At 40.1% G+C, this 19254-nt stretch overlaps 1 protein-coding gene across 5 annotated transcripts in view; it reads right to left on the bottom strand.

The window, feature by feature from the left end:
• GOLIM4 (golgi integral membrane protein 4) overlaps positions 1-19254 on the bottom strand; it is a 169329-nt gene that overhangs the window by 12739 nt on the left and 137336 nt on the right. For all 5 annotated transcript variants that reach the window (XM_077488024.1, XM_077488027.1, XM_077488026.1 and 2 more), the window contains 4 exons: positions 15772-15884; positions 13360-13515; positions 12548-12616; positions 11669-11743 (listed from right to left, as the gene is read on the bottom strand). In XM_077488024.1, the coding sequence (XP_077344150.1) occupies positions 11669-11743; positions 12548-12616; positions 13360-13515; positions 15772-15884 (413 nt within the window). The remainder of the gene's footprint in view (positions 1-11668; positions 11744-12547; positions 12617-13359; positions 13516-15771; positions 15885-19254) is intronic.

Here is a 19254-nt window from a genome sequence, read left to right as displayed (position 1 = left end):
ATCTATGGCATAGCTTTGTAGTGCTTAAAGTGGATGTAAACCCTCACATATACCCAGTGAAGTGAACACTCAGATGACACACAAAGATGAAACAAATCTCCCTACATAAGTTTTACATGTACAGTTGTGCTCATAAGTTTACATACCCTGGCAGAATTTATGATTTCTTGGCCATTTTTCAAAGAATATGAATAACCCAAAACTTTCTCTTTCACTCATGGTTAGTGTTTGACTGAAGCCATTTATTATCAATCAACTGTGTTTACTCTTTTTAAATCATAATGGCAACAGAAACTACACAAATGACCCTGATCAAAAGTTTACATACCCCAGTTCTTAATACAGTGTATTGCCCCCTTTAAAATCAATGACAGCTTGAAGTCTTTAGTGGTATTTGTGGATGAGGCTATTTGTCTTCTCAGGTGGTAAAGCTGCCCATTCCTCTTGGCAAAAAGCCTCCAGTTCCTTTAACTTCTTGGGCTATTATGCATTAACTGCATGTTTGAGATCTCCCGAGAGTGGCTTAATGATATTGAGGTCTGGAGACTAAGATGGACACTCCAGAACCTTCACTTTATTCTGCTGTAGCCAATGATAGGTCGACTTGGCCTTGTCTTTTGGACCATTGTCATGTTGGAATGTCCAGGTATGTCCCATGTGCAGCTTCCTGGCTGATGAATGCAAATATTCCTCCAGTAGTTTTTGATAACATACTGCATTCATCTTGCCATCAATTTTGACCAAACTTCCTGTGCCTTTGTAGCTCACACATCCCCAAAACATCAGCAATCCACCTCCGTGTTTCACAGTAGGAATGGTGTACCGTTCATCATAGGCCTTGTTGACTCCTCTCCAAATGTAGCGTTTATGGTTTTGGCCATAAAGCTCAATTTTGGTTTCATCACTCCAAATGACTTTGTGCTAGGAGGTTTGAGGCTTGTCTCTGTGCTGTTTGTCATATTGTAAGCGGGATACTTTGTGACATTTGCGTAGTAATGGCATTCTTCTGGCGACTCGACCATGCAGCCCATCTATCTTCATATGCCTCCTTATTGTGCATCTTGAAACAGCCACACCACATGTTTTCGGACAGTCCTGTATTTCACCTGAAGTTATTTGTTATTTATATTTTCTTTGCATCCTGAACAATTTTTCTGGCAGAAATTTTAGTTGGTCTACCTGACCATGGTTTGGTTTCAACAGAACCCCTCATTTTCCAATTATTGTTTAGAGTTTGAACACTGCTAATTGGCATTCTCACTTCCTTGGATATCTTTTATATCCCTTTCCTGTTATATACAGTTTAACTACATTTTCCTGCAGATCCTTTGACAATTCTTTTGCTTTCCCCATGACTCAGAATCCAGAAACGTCAGTGCTGCACTGTATGAAAGATTCAAGGGTCTGTCAGGAGTCCAGAAACTCATTGACCTTTAATACACGCACAGTAATTACAAACAAACAGATCACAGGTGAGGCTGGTTACCTATAATAGCCATTCAAACCCCTTTGTGTCAACTTGTGTGCATGTTATCAGGCTAAAATTGACCAGGGTATGTCAATTTTGATCAGGGTCTTTTTGGTAGCTTCTGTTGCCATTATGATTTAATAAGAGTAAACAGTTGATTAATAATAAACAGCTTCAGCAAAACACTAACTTTGTGTTATCATTCATAGTCTCTGAAAAATGCCCAAGAAATCATAAAATTCTGCCAGGGTATGTAAACGTATGAGCACAACTGTGTATCTGCTGTCTTCAACTTTATATATTGTTTAGAAAGTGGAGCTCTTGTTAGATTTTTCACTTCCTCATTCATCTGTAGTAGTGGATTATTGCTATACACTGTGAGACAGCTGATTGGAGGAAAGGCACACACCCCCCTCTCCACACATGCAGAGGTTGCCTGCGAATGGTTTAGCAGTCTGCTAATCCATTTATAGCAACCTCCCCTAACACACACTTCAGGCTCCCATCTCAGAGAGCTTGTCAAAGGTCATCATGCTGATAACAGAAGAAAGCAGCAGGACAAAGCCAAGGGACATAGTGCTGTAAAGAGGGATAAAAAAACACTGCAGATATATATGCCCAGCTCAAATTTCATGAATCACCGGCTATGTGCAGCAGAGTGATGATGTCCCTACTACCTTTACAAGGTAATCTTAGAGTTTGCAAAGGCATTTGGTTCACACAAACTGTTTTTCTTTAGGTTACCCACAAAAGATAAAGCAGCTGCAATCCTGAACTCTGGCTCGGAGGTACTCACTCCAGGGTCTGTTTCTCCAATACACCATTTAGCAAAGTCCTGGAATCGCACACCATTTCCAAAGCATCTGTGTTTGTGCATGTACTGAAAAAAAAACATTGATTTTGCCCTAGGTGGTTATGTGCAGGTCCAGGACTTGGCTAAATTATGTAAATGTTTTTTTTGCTCTACTTGCAACAGACATAATGACAACGTAATAAACAAGCAAAAAACACAAGAAAGAGCTGCCAACTTGGAGATACACCTGATGGAGGTAATGGCCACCAAAAAGGCCAACTTACTGGTGCGATTCATCCAATGGGATATCCCAAATCGGTTCAAAGGTAGGTCTTTGAATAACCAAGTGTATCAGTTTAAGATCCCAGAGAGACACCAGAGGTCAAAGTGAGGGATTAACATGAGAAACTCCCTGTACAAAGGTCTTGACAACAGAGTTCAAAGCCAAAGGTTTCTGAAATAAAATGAATAAAGCAGAAACCCATCCCTTAGGATAATGAACTTAATCTTCAGTTCACAGTCTCTTAATTCCCTGAGCATTGACTTTCTGGATATCACCTTGTGTGGGGATTCAGATACTAAAAGCGGTTCTTCACCCTAAAGGGGAAGTTCCGCTAGTATTATCCCTCCCCCCCTCCGGTGCCACAATCGGCACCTTTCGGGGGGGGAGGGGGGTGCAGTTACCTGGATAATCCAGGTAACTGCACCCACTTCCGGCCAGACCGCCGCATGGCTCCGCCCCCCCCCCCCCGTTGTGTTCTGGGAAACACAGAGTTCCCAGAGACACAGCGGGGGAACCAGCGCAGCGCGACTCGCGCATGCGCAGTAGGGAACCGGGCAGTGAAGCCCTCTTGCTTCACTTCCCGATTCCCTGACAGAGGATGGCGGAGGTGGCTGCAGCGAGACGAGCGATTGCTCGTCATCTGCCGCCGACATCGCTGGAACCTGGGACAGGTAAGTGTGATATTATTAAAAGTCAGCAGCTGCAATATTAGTAGCTGCTGGCTTTTAATATTTTTTTTTTTTGTGCAGCTCCTCTTAAAGCTATATACACCTGCACCTACAGAAAGCCATGCTTGTGAAATACTACTCTCTTTGCCACCAGCTGTCACTCATCCCACACTATCCGTGCGATCCCTGTTGGAGAATTCACTCTGGCTCAAAGGAATTGCTCCTCTGATGCCACTTTTAATGCGGAATGCCAGACTATAACTATACAACTAGCCCAAAGGGGCTACCCCAAATCAGCTGTACAGAGAGGATTCGATAACGCTAGGGTCAAGAGGAGAGAGGATCTTCTTTCTAATGTTTCAGCTAATATACAAAGACCCATAACCCATAAAATAGAAATAAGCATTTGTGTATAGGAACAGAGAGAAAGAACAATTGTTTGGCAACATTTGTAACCACTTTCTCACAAGAATACCATCAAGTTGTTAATACAATAAAGAAAATTCTTCCCATCCTCCACTCAAACCAAAGTCTCTACAAAGTCTTAAAATCAGGCTGACGTTTTTCTAGCAGACGAGCACAAACTTTGGGCTCATTGCTGTCACCTAGCTTATTTTCATCCAAAAAATACCAACCACCTGGCTCTCATGTCCAGGTTGCTATTCATGCAACTTTAAAATGTGCAGATATTGTCATGTTAATTTATGCACTAAATATTTCAATTCAGCAACCATTGGAGAAAGCTTTGACATTAAGCAATACATTAATTGTGAAATCAAGTATGTGGTGTATCAGAGCTGCTGCATTTCTTGTAACTTGCAGTACATTGGATGTACCACATGTGCTTTAAGAACAAGAAAAGGAGAACATTGTTGTGACCCTGTTAATCCAAACGCAAAGCACATTTTGAATGTCTCATGTTAAAGAGTGCCATTCTGGTAACATGTCCTCCTCCTTTAGGAGTACTGGCATTGAGAGATTGACTTCTATGCCCAGTAGTGGTGATAGGAACAGACAGCTTTTAGATAGAGTGGCATGGTGGATATTTATATAAAAAATCTGGGTCCCTCAGGGGGTAAACCTCAAATGGGACCTAGATTTACACTTATTGATTCCTTCTTGCACTACCTGCCTCTTCTATTTTATTAATACTATTGTATTTCCCCTACTGGGCATTCTTACTTATTTTTTTCCATTTTTCCCTTTTTAGATTTCAGCTTTAGATTTTGTATTGTTATTTTCTTGGATTTTACTGTCTTTTTTGTATTTTAGATTTAGAATTTATGTGTTTCACTTCTCCAAGTAACTTTGATTATCTACTAATTGGCAAATTAATGACGTGTGCTGCCAGGAGGGGTTTATACACTATATATTGTGGCATTTTTGTACATAGAATTTGTAGTGAGCAAGGCCCACAAGGCTGAAACACATTTACATCTGCTGTCTGTTCCTGTGTCTTCTTTGGATAATCAATGCATTTTGAAGTTTTCAAAGAGCAAGCAAGGAGTTGCGGACCATGTTTTCTCATGATTGCTATTGCAGCTGTGTGACTGCCTTTCTGCACCCAGGTATCTCTGAACATTTTTCTGATCTTATTGGGTAGTAGCACCCTACCTCTGCTCTTTTATGTCCCTTAAGAGTATCAAGAGTCAGATGCTGGTCCAGGTCAGACTGAAGAAAAGCTAGGACAAGAGGAGTACAATGAGAATGTTGATCTGAACTTATCTCTGCCATTTTTAGGTGAGAGCATCCTCTGTGGCGTACTTACGAGATAGATGCGGACTGGGAGGGTTTTTGCATGTCCGGGAAGGAAGCTGCTATAACCCAAATGCTGATGGATGTCCTATTGTTGTGTCTTTGGAAAAGCAGGTAGTCGGAAGATCAGCTGATGTGCTTTATGAATTCTCAGTGGAAATGGCAGGTGGAAGCACATCAGCTAGAAGGAGTTATGTAATTACGCCACCACCTAAGCAGCAATGCTGAGTGGGAAAAACCCACCAAATTTAAAAAGGTAAGTGTTATACAACCACAATTCCAAAACAGTTAGGACGCTGTGTAAATTCGCCAATTTCATAAACCTATATTTTATTCCGAAAATTACCAGAAAATTTAACAGAAAAAATATCAAATGTTATAACTGTTAAAATTTATCATTTTAACCACTTCCGCCCCAGAAGAATTGGCTGCTCAATTACCAGGCCATTTTTTTGCGATACGGCACTGTGTCGCCTTAACTGGCAATTGCGCGACAATGTACCCAAACAAAATTGACAACCGTTTTGAGATTGATGGCAGCTACACATCTTAAAATAAAATTTGGACAGGGCCATGTTTACCAAGGTTTAGCATCCCCTCTTCTTTTAACAACACTCTGTAAATGTCTGGGAGTTTTGGGAGGAAGGTTGTCCCATTCTTGCCTGATATAGGATTCTAAATGCTCAACAGTTCAGTGTCTTCCCTGTTTCGCTTCAAGACGTGCCAAATGTTTTCAGTTAGTGAAAGTTCTGGACTGGACTTCCCCGAAAAAAGACATCTAGATGGGAGAATATACTGCTCTAAAACCTGGATATATTGTTCAGCATTGATGAAAGTTTTCCAGATGTGCAAGCTGCCCATTCTATATGCACTAATGCACCCACATACCATCAGGGATGCAAGCTTTTAAACTGAGCACTAATATGAAACTGGAAGGTCCCTCTCCTTCTTTAGTCCAGAGGATGCAGCGCCCATGGTTGCCAAAAAGAATGTCAAATTTCATCTGACCACAGAACATTTTCCCATTGTGCAACAGACCATTTTAAATGAGCTTTGGCCCAGAGAAAACAGCATCATTTATGGATCATGTTCAGAGATGGCTTCTTCTTTGCATGACAGAGTTTTACCTTGCATTTTTAGATGGCACAGTGAACTATGTACACAGACAGTGATTTTTTTGACATATTCCTGAGCCCATGCAGTGAAGTCCATCACAGATCATACCTTTTTTAATGCAGCCTGAAGATCACTGCATCTAATATTAAGTTTTGGCCTTGTCCCTTGCACACAGAGATTTCTACAGTGCATCATTTGATATTATGTACTATAGATGATGATATATTGAAAGACGTTGCAATTTTATGCTGAGGAAATTTATTCTGAAATAGTTTGACAATTTTTAGATGCAGCTTTTCACAGATTGGTGAAACTCTGCCCATATTTACTTCTGAGACACTCTGACTCACCAAGACACCATTTTTATACCTGAATATGTTACTGACATGTTGCCAATTAACCTAATTAGTATCAAAATGTTTCTCCAGCTCATCCTTGTTGATACCACATCGTGTTTCCCTGTCCCAACTCTTTTGAGACGTGTTGCTGCCATCAGTTTCAAATTTACCTTTTTTCTTAAAATGGTAAATTTTCTCAGTTTAAGCATTTGATATGGTTTCTATTGTGAATAAGATATGAGTTTATGAAATTTGCAAATTATTGCATTCTGTTTTTATGTAGATTTTATATAAACGGCGTCCCAACTTTATTGAAATTGGGGTTGTAAAAACTTCACATCAAACCAACAAAGCGGAGACGTTTACGAAGGGAGATAACTCATCCACATGTAAAAATGATAGGCTTCTGCAGGACCCGGGTAGAGTTCCCAAGATTTACATCAAGGGAAACCAATCTGCAAACTGCTACTGAGCCATGAGGCAATAAATAGGCAGCTGGATCTTGATCAAAGTGTTAAAGAAAAAACAAAAAAGGTTTAGAAAATTTCCTCACAGCAGAAGATATCCATCACCTTAGGATGCAAGCAAAAAACTGGAGTCTCACATTACATTACCAAAAAAACTTGGAGTGACTTCAACACAACTTGGGGCGACTTACAACACGACTTTAGGTCGCCTCAGGCCAGACGACTTTGGCCGTGGCCAATCAGAGAATAATGAGCTCTTGAGGGGGAACTCCACGCCAAATTTTAAATAAAAAAAAAAAACGGCATGGGTTCCCCCTCCAGGAGCATACCAGGCCCTTAGGTCTGGTATGGATTTTAAGGGGAACCCCCCTACGCCGGAAAAACGGCATGGGGTTACCCCCTAAATCTATACCAGACCCTTATCCAAGCATGTAGCCCCGGCCGGTCAGGTGACCCTGCCCCTTATGCCTATATAAGTCACAGCACACGTCGCACAAGCCATTACAGCGGAAAAGAGCGTGGTGTCAACATCGGAAGAAGAAAGAAGAAAGAGGAGAGAAGAGGGATGGAGGAGAACGGGCTCCTCCGCTAGTAAAAGAGCTGGAAGAAGAGAGCGGAGAAGCCGGCAGAAGAACTGGAGAGTGGGAGATGACTCCGGAGAGTGGGAGAAGAGGCCGGACCCCGGGAGAAGAGGCGGAACAGAGTGGAGAAGTCGGAAGAAGACCCCCGAGGTGGGAAGAAGACGCCCGGAGCTGATTAATAAATTACTTTAAAAACCTGTGTTGTGTTTTTTTTTTTATGGACACTTTTTTCGCCAGGTGAATGGGTAGGGGTACGATGTACCCCATACTCTTTCACATAGGGTGGGGGGCCCCCCGCCTGCAGACTCCAACAACCAACGGGCAGGGTTGTCGGGAAGAGGACCTTGTCCTCATCAACATGGGGACAAGGTGCTTTGGGGTGGGCAGCGCCCCCCTTCCCCAAAGCACCCACCGCCCATGTTGAGGGCATGCGGCCTGGTACGGTTCGGGGGCTCGCTTGTTCCCACCCCCTCTCCTGACCGGCTGGGCTGCGTGCTTGGATAAGGGTCTGGTATGAATTTTGGGGGGACCCCAAGCAGTTTTTTCGGCGTATGGGGGTTCCCTTTAAAATCCATACCAGACCTAAGGGTCTGGTATGCTCCCGGAGGGGGAACCCATGCCGGTATTTCATTTAAAATTTGGCGCGGATTTCCCCCTTGAGAGCTGATTATTCTGTGAGAAAGGTGACATTGTCGCTTCAATATAGATGGAGATCCGACTTGGAGACGACTTCCATTGAAATCAATGGGTACAAGTCGCCTAGAAGTCGGATTGAAGTAGTACAGGAACCTTTTTTGAAGTCGGAGCGACTGCTGTAGTGTACATTAAGACGGCTCCATTAACTAACATTGATTTTCTCAACAGCGTGACTTGAGGTGAATTGAAGTCTGATCCCGAGTTGCCCCTGTAAGAACGAGCTCTTAGTATAGTGTGCAGCCTCCACGGTTTTCAGACTGTGATAGATTTTAGCAGGGCTGGACACTGCACCTGTGCCTCCCAGGTGCCTGATAAAACTAGGATTTAATGCACACAGGCTAAAGTGCTAATGTGCATGTGGCCTGAGTGCTAGTTCACACCAGATGCAGTTCCGTGCGCTTTTTTATGCACTAAAAATGCATGCACAGTGTTTTCCATGTATTCCATTGGCTCTAGTTCACACCAGTGCAGTCAGTTCCAGTCAGTTTCCGGGGCAAAAACTGACCAGAAACTGACTGGAACTGACTGCATTGGTGTGAACTAGAGCCATTGGAATACATGGAAAACACTGTGCATGCATTTTTAGTGCAGAAAAAAAAGCACACGGAACAGCATCTGGTGTGAACTGTGAACTCTCCTTTGGATGAAGGCGCAACAAAGACACCTTGGAACAGCAGTATTTTCAGTCTGGGGGGATAGTATTAGATGTACTATAAGATTCAGATGGACTTGCCTAACAAATTAATTAATAAAAAAGCTGAACTCAAGCTAACACAGGAACAGCAACAGGTTTTCTTCCCATTTCTACATAAATGAATAAATGCTGAACATTGCAAGCAGCCCCATGTCAGTGGTAAATAGATCTGTTGAAGGAAGTTGAAAAACAACATATTTATTGGCAGGTGAAAATAACAGAAAAAAACAAATGCAACCACCATGTCCAAGAGTTGATAAGCTGCAATATACCGGTAATATATTTGTGTTTTTGGGTTTAAGCGCTTCCATCTTTGTTATATGGAAAATAATTAAAGTTATATTTTAAAAAGCCTAGTCAGAGCAATAGAATAATTCTTATACCAATCTGCCACTAAGAAGCCACCTATCAACAATAAAGGTAAAAAGCATTAGATTCTGATCAGTAGCTTTTACCATCAATAGCACATTTATCTAACATACACATGAAAAAATATCCTTTGATGCTATAATCTTTATTGTTTGCCCTCTCCTTCTCTCTTTAAATAGTAAAGTGATACTAGAAGGAAATAATCTGAACATAAAAAGGCCCCAGATGGGTTCTGGTAGAGTGACAATATGACTTCAGCACACTCCTGAATACTGAAATCACCGCCATATGTGACATCTGCGAAGTATAGAGAGCACAAGGAAATCAAGTGAAAACTACACTAGAACACAAACTCCCAAGAGTGTGGCGGGTCACAGAAAATGTAAGCAAATAAGGTTATTTGGTATCTGCCTTACAGCATTACTATCTATCAGTGTTGAAGCAAACTGGCCCTTTTAAGGGCTTGTATGCAGTTAGCATTGATGGTGATAAAGGTGATTTGTCATGCATGTATTTATTTGTACAGTAAGAAATGTAGCTTTACTATAGCTTATGTTTAAAATGGCAAGTACACTAAAAGCTGACATATATCAGTAGATTTGTCAACGTGAGGGAAGAACTGCTCTTCGTGACAAAATTCTGCTGCAGCACAAGAGCCATGATCATATCCGTGTGAGATCACTTTTTTTTTTTTTTTTACTTAGAAGTTAGCAAAGTACACACAGTACACTGGCCAATAATAAGTCATGTCTAATTAGTCCTATTGCCTGACAATATTGAGACATGTATGGCCACCCAAATCTATTCTTGCCATGGAAAAACTTTAGGTTTTTGGGACTAGAGGAATTATAATTTAGCACACGGCAGCAGCCTCTCATATCTGTGTCAACACAGAAATAAGGAAAAGCGTGATGTTTCATGTAAAATGAGTGCCTAGCATACCAAAAATGACTACTGTCAAACACAAACTGTTCATACATAAGGCATTAAGTAGTTGGACACAAGAGGGAAGTATGTGTCTACAGTGCCCAAACCCTCATATTGTTGCACTGCCAAAATAATTTGATGAACGAAGCACTCCGCCAATTTATACACTTTTATGCCTTGTACACATTTACAATTTTTTTACGTTTAACCCAGAGGGCTGAACAAACAAAACCGAGTATCTTGCTGTACTAACTATGCAATGTTAGCACAGTGATCTCCCTGCTGAGCTATTGTGTTCTGACAGGGGGACTGCTCCCCTGCCAGAGCACACTGGTCAGCGCTCACAGCCATTGGCTTGCGAGCACTGATCAGATGCCGATTGGCTGCTGTTTTTCCAGCATGCCCATTTAACGGAAGCTGGACGTTCGGTTGGCTTCTGTATACACGGGCCGAAAGCTTGCACAAAACTGTAAAAAATGGACATAAATGCACTGTAACTCATATGAACAAGCCCTTAATACAGCAAAACGATCTATGCATAGATGTCCAAAATGAGAAAAGGCTAAAGAAGATATTTTTAGGTACATAAGATAAACCCTTAAGAACTAAGGAGGGGGCTATACAGTGACCAATCACTGTGCTAGCCAATCACAGGCTATCATAGCGATTAAGTGATCAGGAACTGGTCATCGTGGTTCCCGATTGTTAGTGTGAGACACAGAGGAGTTGTTAAGAAGTGCTAGAACAGTGCAAAACATGTCAATATCTTTCTTTCCCCCTCTATGATTCTTTGTTTTTGTACCTGCATTTTGATGAAAAAAGCCCACAAGGTGTGTAGCAATACAGTGCATCTTTTCATTTCTATGAGACATAGGGATGTCCGTGACACAATAGCACATATATATGGCCACATGGATAAAGACCCACCTGCACATATATGCGTATGCATGGGGGGAAAGGGTTAAAAGAGAAGATAATTTTATGACCATGTTTCATGTTATACCCAAACTTAAGGTGTAACATGGCCCCCCTTTCTTAACAACTTAAAAATCTGGGGGTTCTTTTCACTGCTATCTCTTGTATTCACAGTTGCGTCATTCATTCACAGTGATCTGTGAATGAAAGAAGATACTAATGATGCAGTATTAGATCAGTGTCATCTTCACCTGCACACAGGGCTTCTATATTTAATTTGCTTCAACAAATCTACTAGGACATCACAACTACTCCCTCAGCTATTGAATGCATTCTCTTATACATTAAAACTGAAAAAAGAGCATAAGACCAAAATAACCAATAGCAAATAGTGTGGTTTAGCATTTTTTTTGCCAGTGGGATATTTATATGAATATAAGCATGTGACTTCTAAAAAGTCCAGATTAGGGCTTGAATTTTATTTACAATATATATGTTGTTCACCCAGTCTATGTATAATGAAAATATAATACATATTGAAAAATACATACTAACATATCATGAAATATTAATTTTACAATCTAATTATATTCCTTACATTTTCTTCATTTTCACCATATGGTTCTTCTCCATTTTGTTCTCTCTTTCTCTCCTCTGTGAGATCTTCCTGTACCTAAACAAATATAAGGCATCAATAAATCAAGACATATATTGCAGAATTAATGGGATATTAGATTTATATCCCCCTGTGCACTGAATTGTGACTAACATTATCAATGTCCCTGTGTTACTCCTGTGTATATGCATCACAGATTCATATGAACACTTTTCAAGGTGACACATGACTACAGTAGAACGTGTGAATCCAATCAGCAACTAAAACTAGAGAAAGATGACTGCTGCATATAGTATATAACCTGTATACACCCCTTTCATTTCATAACCTACATTTAAAACTAGTTGTGGTTATGGATTTAATAAATGATAAGGTATGATGTGCACACTTCGGTATATTGGAACAATATAAACAGCTTTCAATTCAGCTTCCTAGTAAAAAGCCCACTATGCCTAATATTAAAGATAAATGAACTGACAGAACCATAAATAAAATGTGATGTTTCCAGTCTTGAAAAAATATAGTTTGAGCAGCGTGTATAAAGAGTAATGTGTTGTTGGGATAATAATAAAAAAAAACAATATGTATTCTAGATGGAATTTGAGATTGGGACGTTAATCTCACAAGTCATCAATCCACTTGTCCCCAGTAACCTTAGTTAAACCATGTGTGACTCTGCCAGTCGTGAAATTAGTTGCAGTCTTTGGACTTGTGCACAGATCTTTGTGTTTTTATACTTTCCCAAAGATCAGATGTCTGGATCGTTGATCCAATAAGGGCATTTTCTTGGGGACAGTTTTATTTATTTTAAAACCGGGCAACTAATAATGCATTGTTAATAAAAGGACATGTTGAACACACCTCTTCTTCTCCTTCCTCCTGGTATTGTTCATCAACATTATCCTCCTGCTGGTCAGGATTCCCAGCCATCTATAAAAGCAAAAAACAACATTTATTATTATTATAAAGGATTTATATAGCGCTAACAGTTTACTTAATATGATCACTGAACCACAAAGCACATGCTTGCTAAGAGAACTCAAACTTTGTGTTTGTTACAGAAAGAATGCACCAAAAAACTAGCAACCAAGTCATGCACATACAGTAGCAGTGAACAAAGCTGCCTTCTTATTGGAGATGCACTGCAGCCTGACTGCTGGGCACACTTCTGTTGAAGGGGTATAACTGAAAAAGGGTCTGACGTTCTGGTGGGGACAGTTTATTTTTTGTTTTGTTTTTAGTTCAGCCCTGCTGGGTTGAATGGGGAAAAAAAAAGTGTATAGCAGGCTTTTAATTGTTCTTTGCTTCTATACATTTATTATGATACAGCAAACTACACTTTAAGGTTTACTCAGATTTCATACTGCTAAAGCCATAAACTGGAATTATTTTTCATTCCTCTATTTTGATACAGAGCAAATAGGAGAATTTCATTAAAAATAATTACTGTGTGTTGCAATATAAAAAAATAAATAAAAAAAAGGTTGCTAGCCATTTGCTTTGCAAGTGAAGCATAAAAATGTGTGTTTTCTATGAGCATTTGCTTGGAAAGCAGGATGAGGTCTGTGGGTTATCGGCTTGCTGACTTTCTCTTAGCTTCCGTTCTTGTGGAGTTCTTCTGCCTCCAAGTGACTCTAACTGGCACTTTATTCAGCCACAGCAGAAGCTCTTACCACTAAATGCTCTTGTTTCTCAGCCTGGTCTTGCTGCTGTCTTTGCTCCTCGTTCTCATCTGGCAGGTTCTCCTCTCGCTCTTGTTCTGCCTCTTCAAATTCATCTTCCCCTTGGTTATTGGGATCATCTGCAGGATTCACATCGTCCCCAGCAGCCTAGTGTACGTGCATAAATTGTGTTACTAAAATACTGGAAATGCTTTTGGTACACTAGAGTAATGTTTTTGTCTCCACTGGGTATGCTTCTCATGCTATACAAAATAAATTATTCTGGTTTATACTAAATAAAATACTGAACTTTAATTACACTAAAAGTTGTGATAAACAAACAAAGCCGTTATTGAGTTCCAGAGCTGCTCAAAATTTGTATACTTAAAAACAAACCATAATTAAGATTCATTTGTCTCATCTAGCATTGCTTTAGTGTTCATATTAAACTTAGAAAAACATTCATCTATCTTTTGCATCACAGCAGATTTTTTTTATAAATTGAAGGCACACAAATTTGCATTCAGATTAAGAAATTATGTCCTATTTTACACTAAAGTGGAGTCAAATCAGAAGTGATTCTAATATCACCAGGTACATTAACAGACAAAGTAAATTAAAGTCTAAGCCCTTGTACACACGGTCGGACATTCTGACGGAAAATGTCCGATCGGACCGCGTTGTCGGATAATCCGACTGTGTGTGGGCTCCATTGGACTGTTTCCGTCGGAATATCCGACAGACAAAGTTTTAGAGCTGGGCTATAACACTTTCCGACAACATGATCTGATCGGACTTTATTCGATTGTGTGTAGAGAATTCCGATCGGACAAAATGCCACGCATGCTCAGATCAAATTCCTAGACCAAAGCTATTGGCTACTAGCCTGAACATAGTCCCGTCGTAACAAAATAACATAATCACATTACGTTAGATCGGATTTTCCGACAACTTTGTCCGACCTCGTGTATGCAACACCGGTTTCAGACAAAATCTGTCGGACAAAATCAGACGGATTTTGTTGTCGGAATGTCCGACTGTGTGTACAAGGGCTAACACTATTAGAGCTGCAATACAATAAACAAGCATGATAATTTAATCTGCATATGTTTATTTTCTGAAGCTACAAAAGAACCCCATTTAAGGAATCGTGGCTTCAGACCTTTAGACTACATTTAATTATTAATCACCTGCAGGTTACCATGGACCGACTACACACATTGTTTTAACTGGTGTTAGGTCATCCATAAAAATGAGAGAAAGGTTGGATGCTTATCCTTGCATAAACTCAAATGCACAGTTCAGTCCATCTTTTATGTTCATGGCTATGGACAGGAAAACTGGGGGGAGCGGACTTGTCCTGTTGAGGAACAATAACAATCAGAGAATGCTTGCCAATATGGCTGTTCAGTGTCTTCTGAGAAATTCCAGGTGGTGGTGTCTTTGGGTACTCACAGATAATGAATGATCACCATGACTTCCAGAGAGCTTGCAAAAGGAGGGATAGCTTACTGTGATGGAACAAGACACTGAATCATGTAAGAGGCTAAGGGATAGGGCCACCCGAAACATGTAAGTGGAGGTCCTTTGCTCCAGGATGTCAGCCTGGTCCTTATCTAGGATATTATATCATAAGCTATTCTTTCTTATGGCGGCTATATTGAATTGGCAGTTTTTGCATCTGCATCTAGGGATCTGACATCTAATGAGATATGGGTTACCCATGTTCTGATCAAGTTGCTTCTTTGTAAGTGCAATTAATCTATAATTTTATTGATTATAAGATGTTTTATCTGCATTATCTGGTATGTTCCGTTTTGTTTTATCTACAATATAGTTATATTTGCCTTTAGATATATATAGAACTTGCAAGGATGAGCAGAGAACCTGGGCACCAGTGAGGCATGTTACATTTGAAGATTACATTTTCTTTATGAACACAGCCTGCAGGTGTCCAGGTATCTTTACATCCACTAGACTACTTCCCTGCTAGAGGCGACAATACCAATTTGACTTTACAGAATTGCTAGTTCTATTGTTGCACAGAGAAATGCAAAAATACAACTTAAGATTTGTTTCAATTAGACTAAACTGTAACCTTAAGTAAACATCAATATAAATCAGTGGTCTTGATTCCAGGCAAAGTTTTAGTAGCCTTGCATGCCTTTATAAATGAGGATACATTTCCTGATGCTAATCAATGAGAAAGATTACAGTACTTCATTAGTGGCCTCCATACATTTTACCTCACAGTTACTGCACTAACAACACTTAAGGGATAGTGACAAAACTCATCTGTTTTGCAAATTATTCAATTTAATGCAAAGCTTTTTATTAGCATTGTAAGGCCATATGAATTGGGTGACTTATATCCAATGTGTCATCATGGCTTCTACTTAAGGTATCACCATATATCACACTTACATCTTGCCGCTCTCTGCTTGCAGGCTGCTGATCTATAGCTTGCTCCTCGTTTGCATTCTTAGCAGTATTTTCTGCTTCTTCAGCTTCATCTTGATGATTCTCTCTTTCATATGCTGCAATGCAATGCCATGACATTAGATATATATTATATGACAACAATAATGCAGGTCTTGAAGGTTATGATTCATGTTTTACAGCATTAGGATTTTGCTGGTTTGGCTTGGTTCGGTGACTTTCCTCAGGCAAGCAATAAAAATTCACAGACGCGTAGTGAATTTCTGTCAGTGTTGGGAAGCCAAGGGGGTACTTGTTATGTGCCTAGCTGATGACTGGCAAATAAATGAGTAATAAGTAAACAAATAAAAATGGGTGTCTAAATATAGATAGCTGATTTTTTTTTTTATCAACTGCAGCCAAAATCTGGAGAAAGGCTGTAGCCCCTGTCGGGTATTTATTGATGTCTGTGTCAAAACAGATGAGATATCCCCACAGTTCCTGTCTGGACAGAAAATGATGGGAAATCTCTCCAACTGGAACACCGACAAAATATACCTTTTTTTTTAAACATTGCAGGTGTGTTAGATCTTCTATCCCCTCCCCACTTCCTCTTGTCTGGTGTCACAGGGAGAGGGAAAAATCGTCCTAATGGACAAAAATCTAAATTTGACAAAAATGTTTATTTCCCAATCCATCCAAAAACGGTTTCCTCTGAAGTCAGGCTTTACATTTAGTTAGGATATCCTGTGCATTTGCCCAATAACCCTAAAACATGTTACACAGTCTGATAGAATATCACATGAAACCTATAGTCATGTGAAAAAGTAGGTATGCCCCATGGAAAGGTTTTACTTTTTCCAAATATATGAACAGGCAAATCTATACCTTCATTCAAACATAGCCTACAGATAGAGGTGATATACATAAATAAAATAACAAGCAAAATGTAACCGTTAAATAATTTATACATCAAAAATATCATTTTGATCACTCCTACATGCACAACCCATAAAAACCTTAGGGCACCACCCGGGAGACCCATAGTATCGGGCATAGGGTCCCTAACAGAAAACGCAAAAAAATTGCAGACACATTTCTAATGCCACATGTTTTGAGTTCCGTCATACATTCGGGACACAACGGACTTGCTTTTAAACATCGAAGGGGTCCAGGTCCCTCCAGATGCCCTCCTCGTGGCTATAGATGTTGAGGCTCTCTACTTGAGCATCTCCCACAGGCAGGGCGTCTGGATGGCTGGTACCATCTTGATGGAGCAAGATTGTGATACATGGCCCCTCAATTTGTTTATTTTGAAACTATTGCAGTTTATCCTGAGCAATTTACATAAATGGACCAGATCTATTTACAAACACAGGGAGTGGCAATGGGCACTTCCTGTGCACCCTCCTATGCCAACCTTTATTTGGGGGGATGGGAGAGATCAATTTTCAGGGATGATTCCCTACAATTATTTTTGAACCATGTGCTATGTTGGTACAGGTTCATTGATGACCTATTTGTTATCTGGATGGGTACAGAATTATCACTGATCAAGTTTATCAAACGTTTAAATACTAATCAGTTTAACCTACGCTTTACATTTACTTATGATTCATATCTCCTTTCTTAATTCAAAGATCATCAAGAATCCCACCGGTTAAATAGCAATGGACCTATATCGGAAACCCACGGCGGGCAATACGTTGCTTCATGCCTCCAGCTCTCATCCCCGTCCCCCGATACGCAGTATCCCGTACGCTCAATATTTAAGGTTGCGTCATAACTGCACAGAGGACGGGGATTTTTACATCCAAGCGGCTGCTCTACATGAGCGCCTTTTAGCATGGGCTATACCAGCATTCATTTTAGGAAGGCCTATAACAGGGCCTTTTCACGGACCAGATCGTCATTGCTATATGGCCCCCCTCATGTAGAACCATCTAAAACATTTAAAATGGTTACCAAATTCTCCATTCATCACAACCAACTACGTACATTATTGTCAGAACATTGGCATCTCTTAACCACTTTCAGACCGGACCATTTTGCTGGTAAATGACCAGAGGTCTTTTTACACTTTGGCACTGCGCTGCTTTAACTGGTAATTGCGCGGTCATGCAATGTTGTACCCAAACAAAATTTGCGTCCTTTTCTTCCCACAAATAGAGCTTTCTTTTGATGGTATTTGATTGCCTCTGCGATTTTTATTTTTTGCGATATAAACGTAAAAAGACCGCAAATTTTGAAAAAAAATGATATTTTCTACTTTTTGTTATTAGAAAAATCCAATAAACTCAATTTTAGTCATACATTTAGGCCAAAATGTATTCAGCCACATGTCTTTGGTAAAAAAAAAGTCAATAATTGTATATTTATTGGTTTGCGCAAAAGTTGTCACATCTACAAACTAAGGTACGTTTTCTGGAATTTACGCAGCTTTTAGTTTACGACTGCCTATCTCATTTCTTGAGGTGCTAAAATGACAGGGCAGTACAAAACCCCCCCAAATGACCCCATTTTGGAAAGTAGACCCCCTAAGGAAATTGATAAGAGGCATGTTGAGCCCATTGAATATTTTATTTTTTTGCCTCAAGCGATTGAATAATGACAAAAAAAAAATTTTTTTTTTTTTTTTTTACACAAAGTTGTCACTAAATGATATATTGCTCACACATGCTATGGGCGTATGTGAAATGACACCCCAAAATAAATTCTGCTGCTTCTCCTGAGTACGGGGATACCACATATGTGGGACTTTTTGGGAGCCTAGCCGCGTACAGGGCCCCGAAAACCAAGCACCGCCTTCAGGCTTTCTAAGGGCGTAAATTTTTGATTTCACGCCTCACTACCTATTACAGTTTTGAAGGCCATAAAATGCCAAGATGGCACAAAACCCCCACAAATGACCCCATTTTAGAAAGTAGACACCCCAAGCTATTTGCTGAGAGGCATGTTGAGTCCATGGAATATTTTATATTTTGCCACAAGTTGCGGGAAAATTACAAACTTTTTTTTTTTTTTTTTTTTTTTCACAAAGTTGTCACTAAATGATATATTGCTCATGCATGCCATGGGCATATGTGAAATGACACCCCAAAATAAATTCTGCTGCTTCTCCTGAGTACGGGGATACCACATATGTGGGACTTTTTGGGAGCCTAGCCGCGTACGGGGCCCCGAAAACCAAGCACCGCCTTCAGGCTTTCTAAGGGCGTAATTTTTTGAGTTCACTTCTCACTACCTATTACAGTTTTGAAGGCCATAAAATGCCAAAGATGGCACAAAACCCCCACAAATGACCCCATTTTAGAAAGTAGACACCCCAAGCTATTTGCTGAGAGGCATGTTGAGTCCATGGAATATTTTATATTTTGCCACAAGTTGCGGGAAAATTACAAACTTTTTTTTTTTTTCACAAAGTTGTCACTAAATGATATATTGCTCACGCATGCCATGGGCATATGTGAAATGACACCCCAAAATAAA

Source organism: Lithobates pipiens, unplaced genomic scaffold (assembly GCF_037356315.1).
Source record: "Lithobates pipiens isolate NorthernLeopardFrog02 unplaced genomic scaffold, aLitPip1_a1.2 Scaffold_18, whole genome shotgun sequence".
Taxonomy (NCBI): Eukaryota; Metazoa; Chordata; class Amphibia; order Anura; family Ranidae; genus Lithobates; species Lithobates pipiens.
This window is presented reverse-complemented; position numbering and strand designations above follow the sequence as displayed.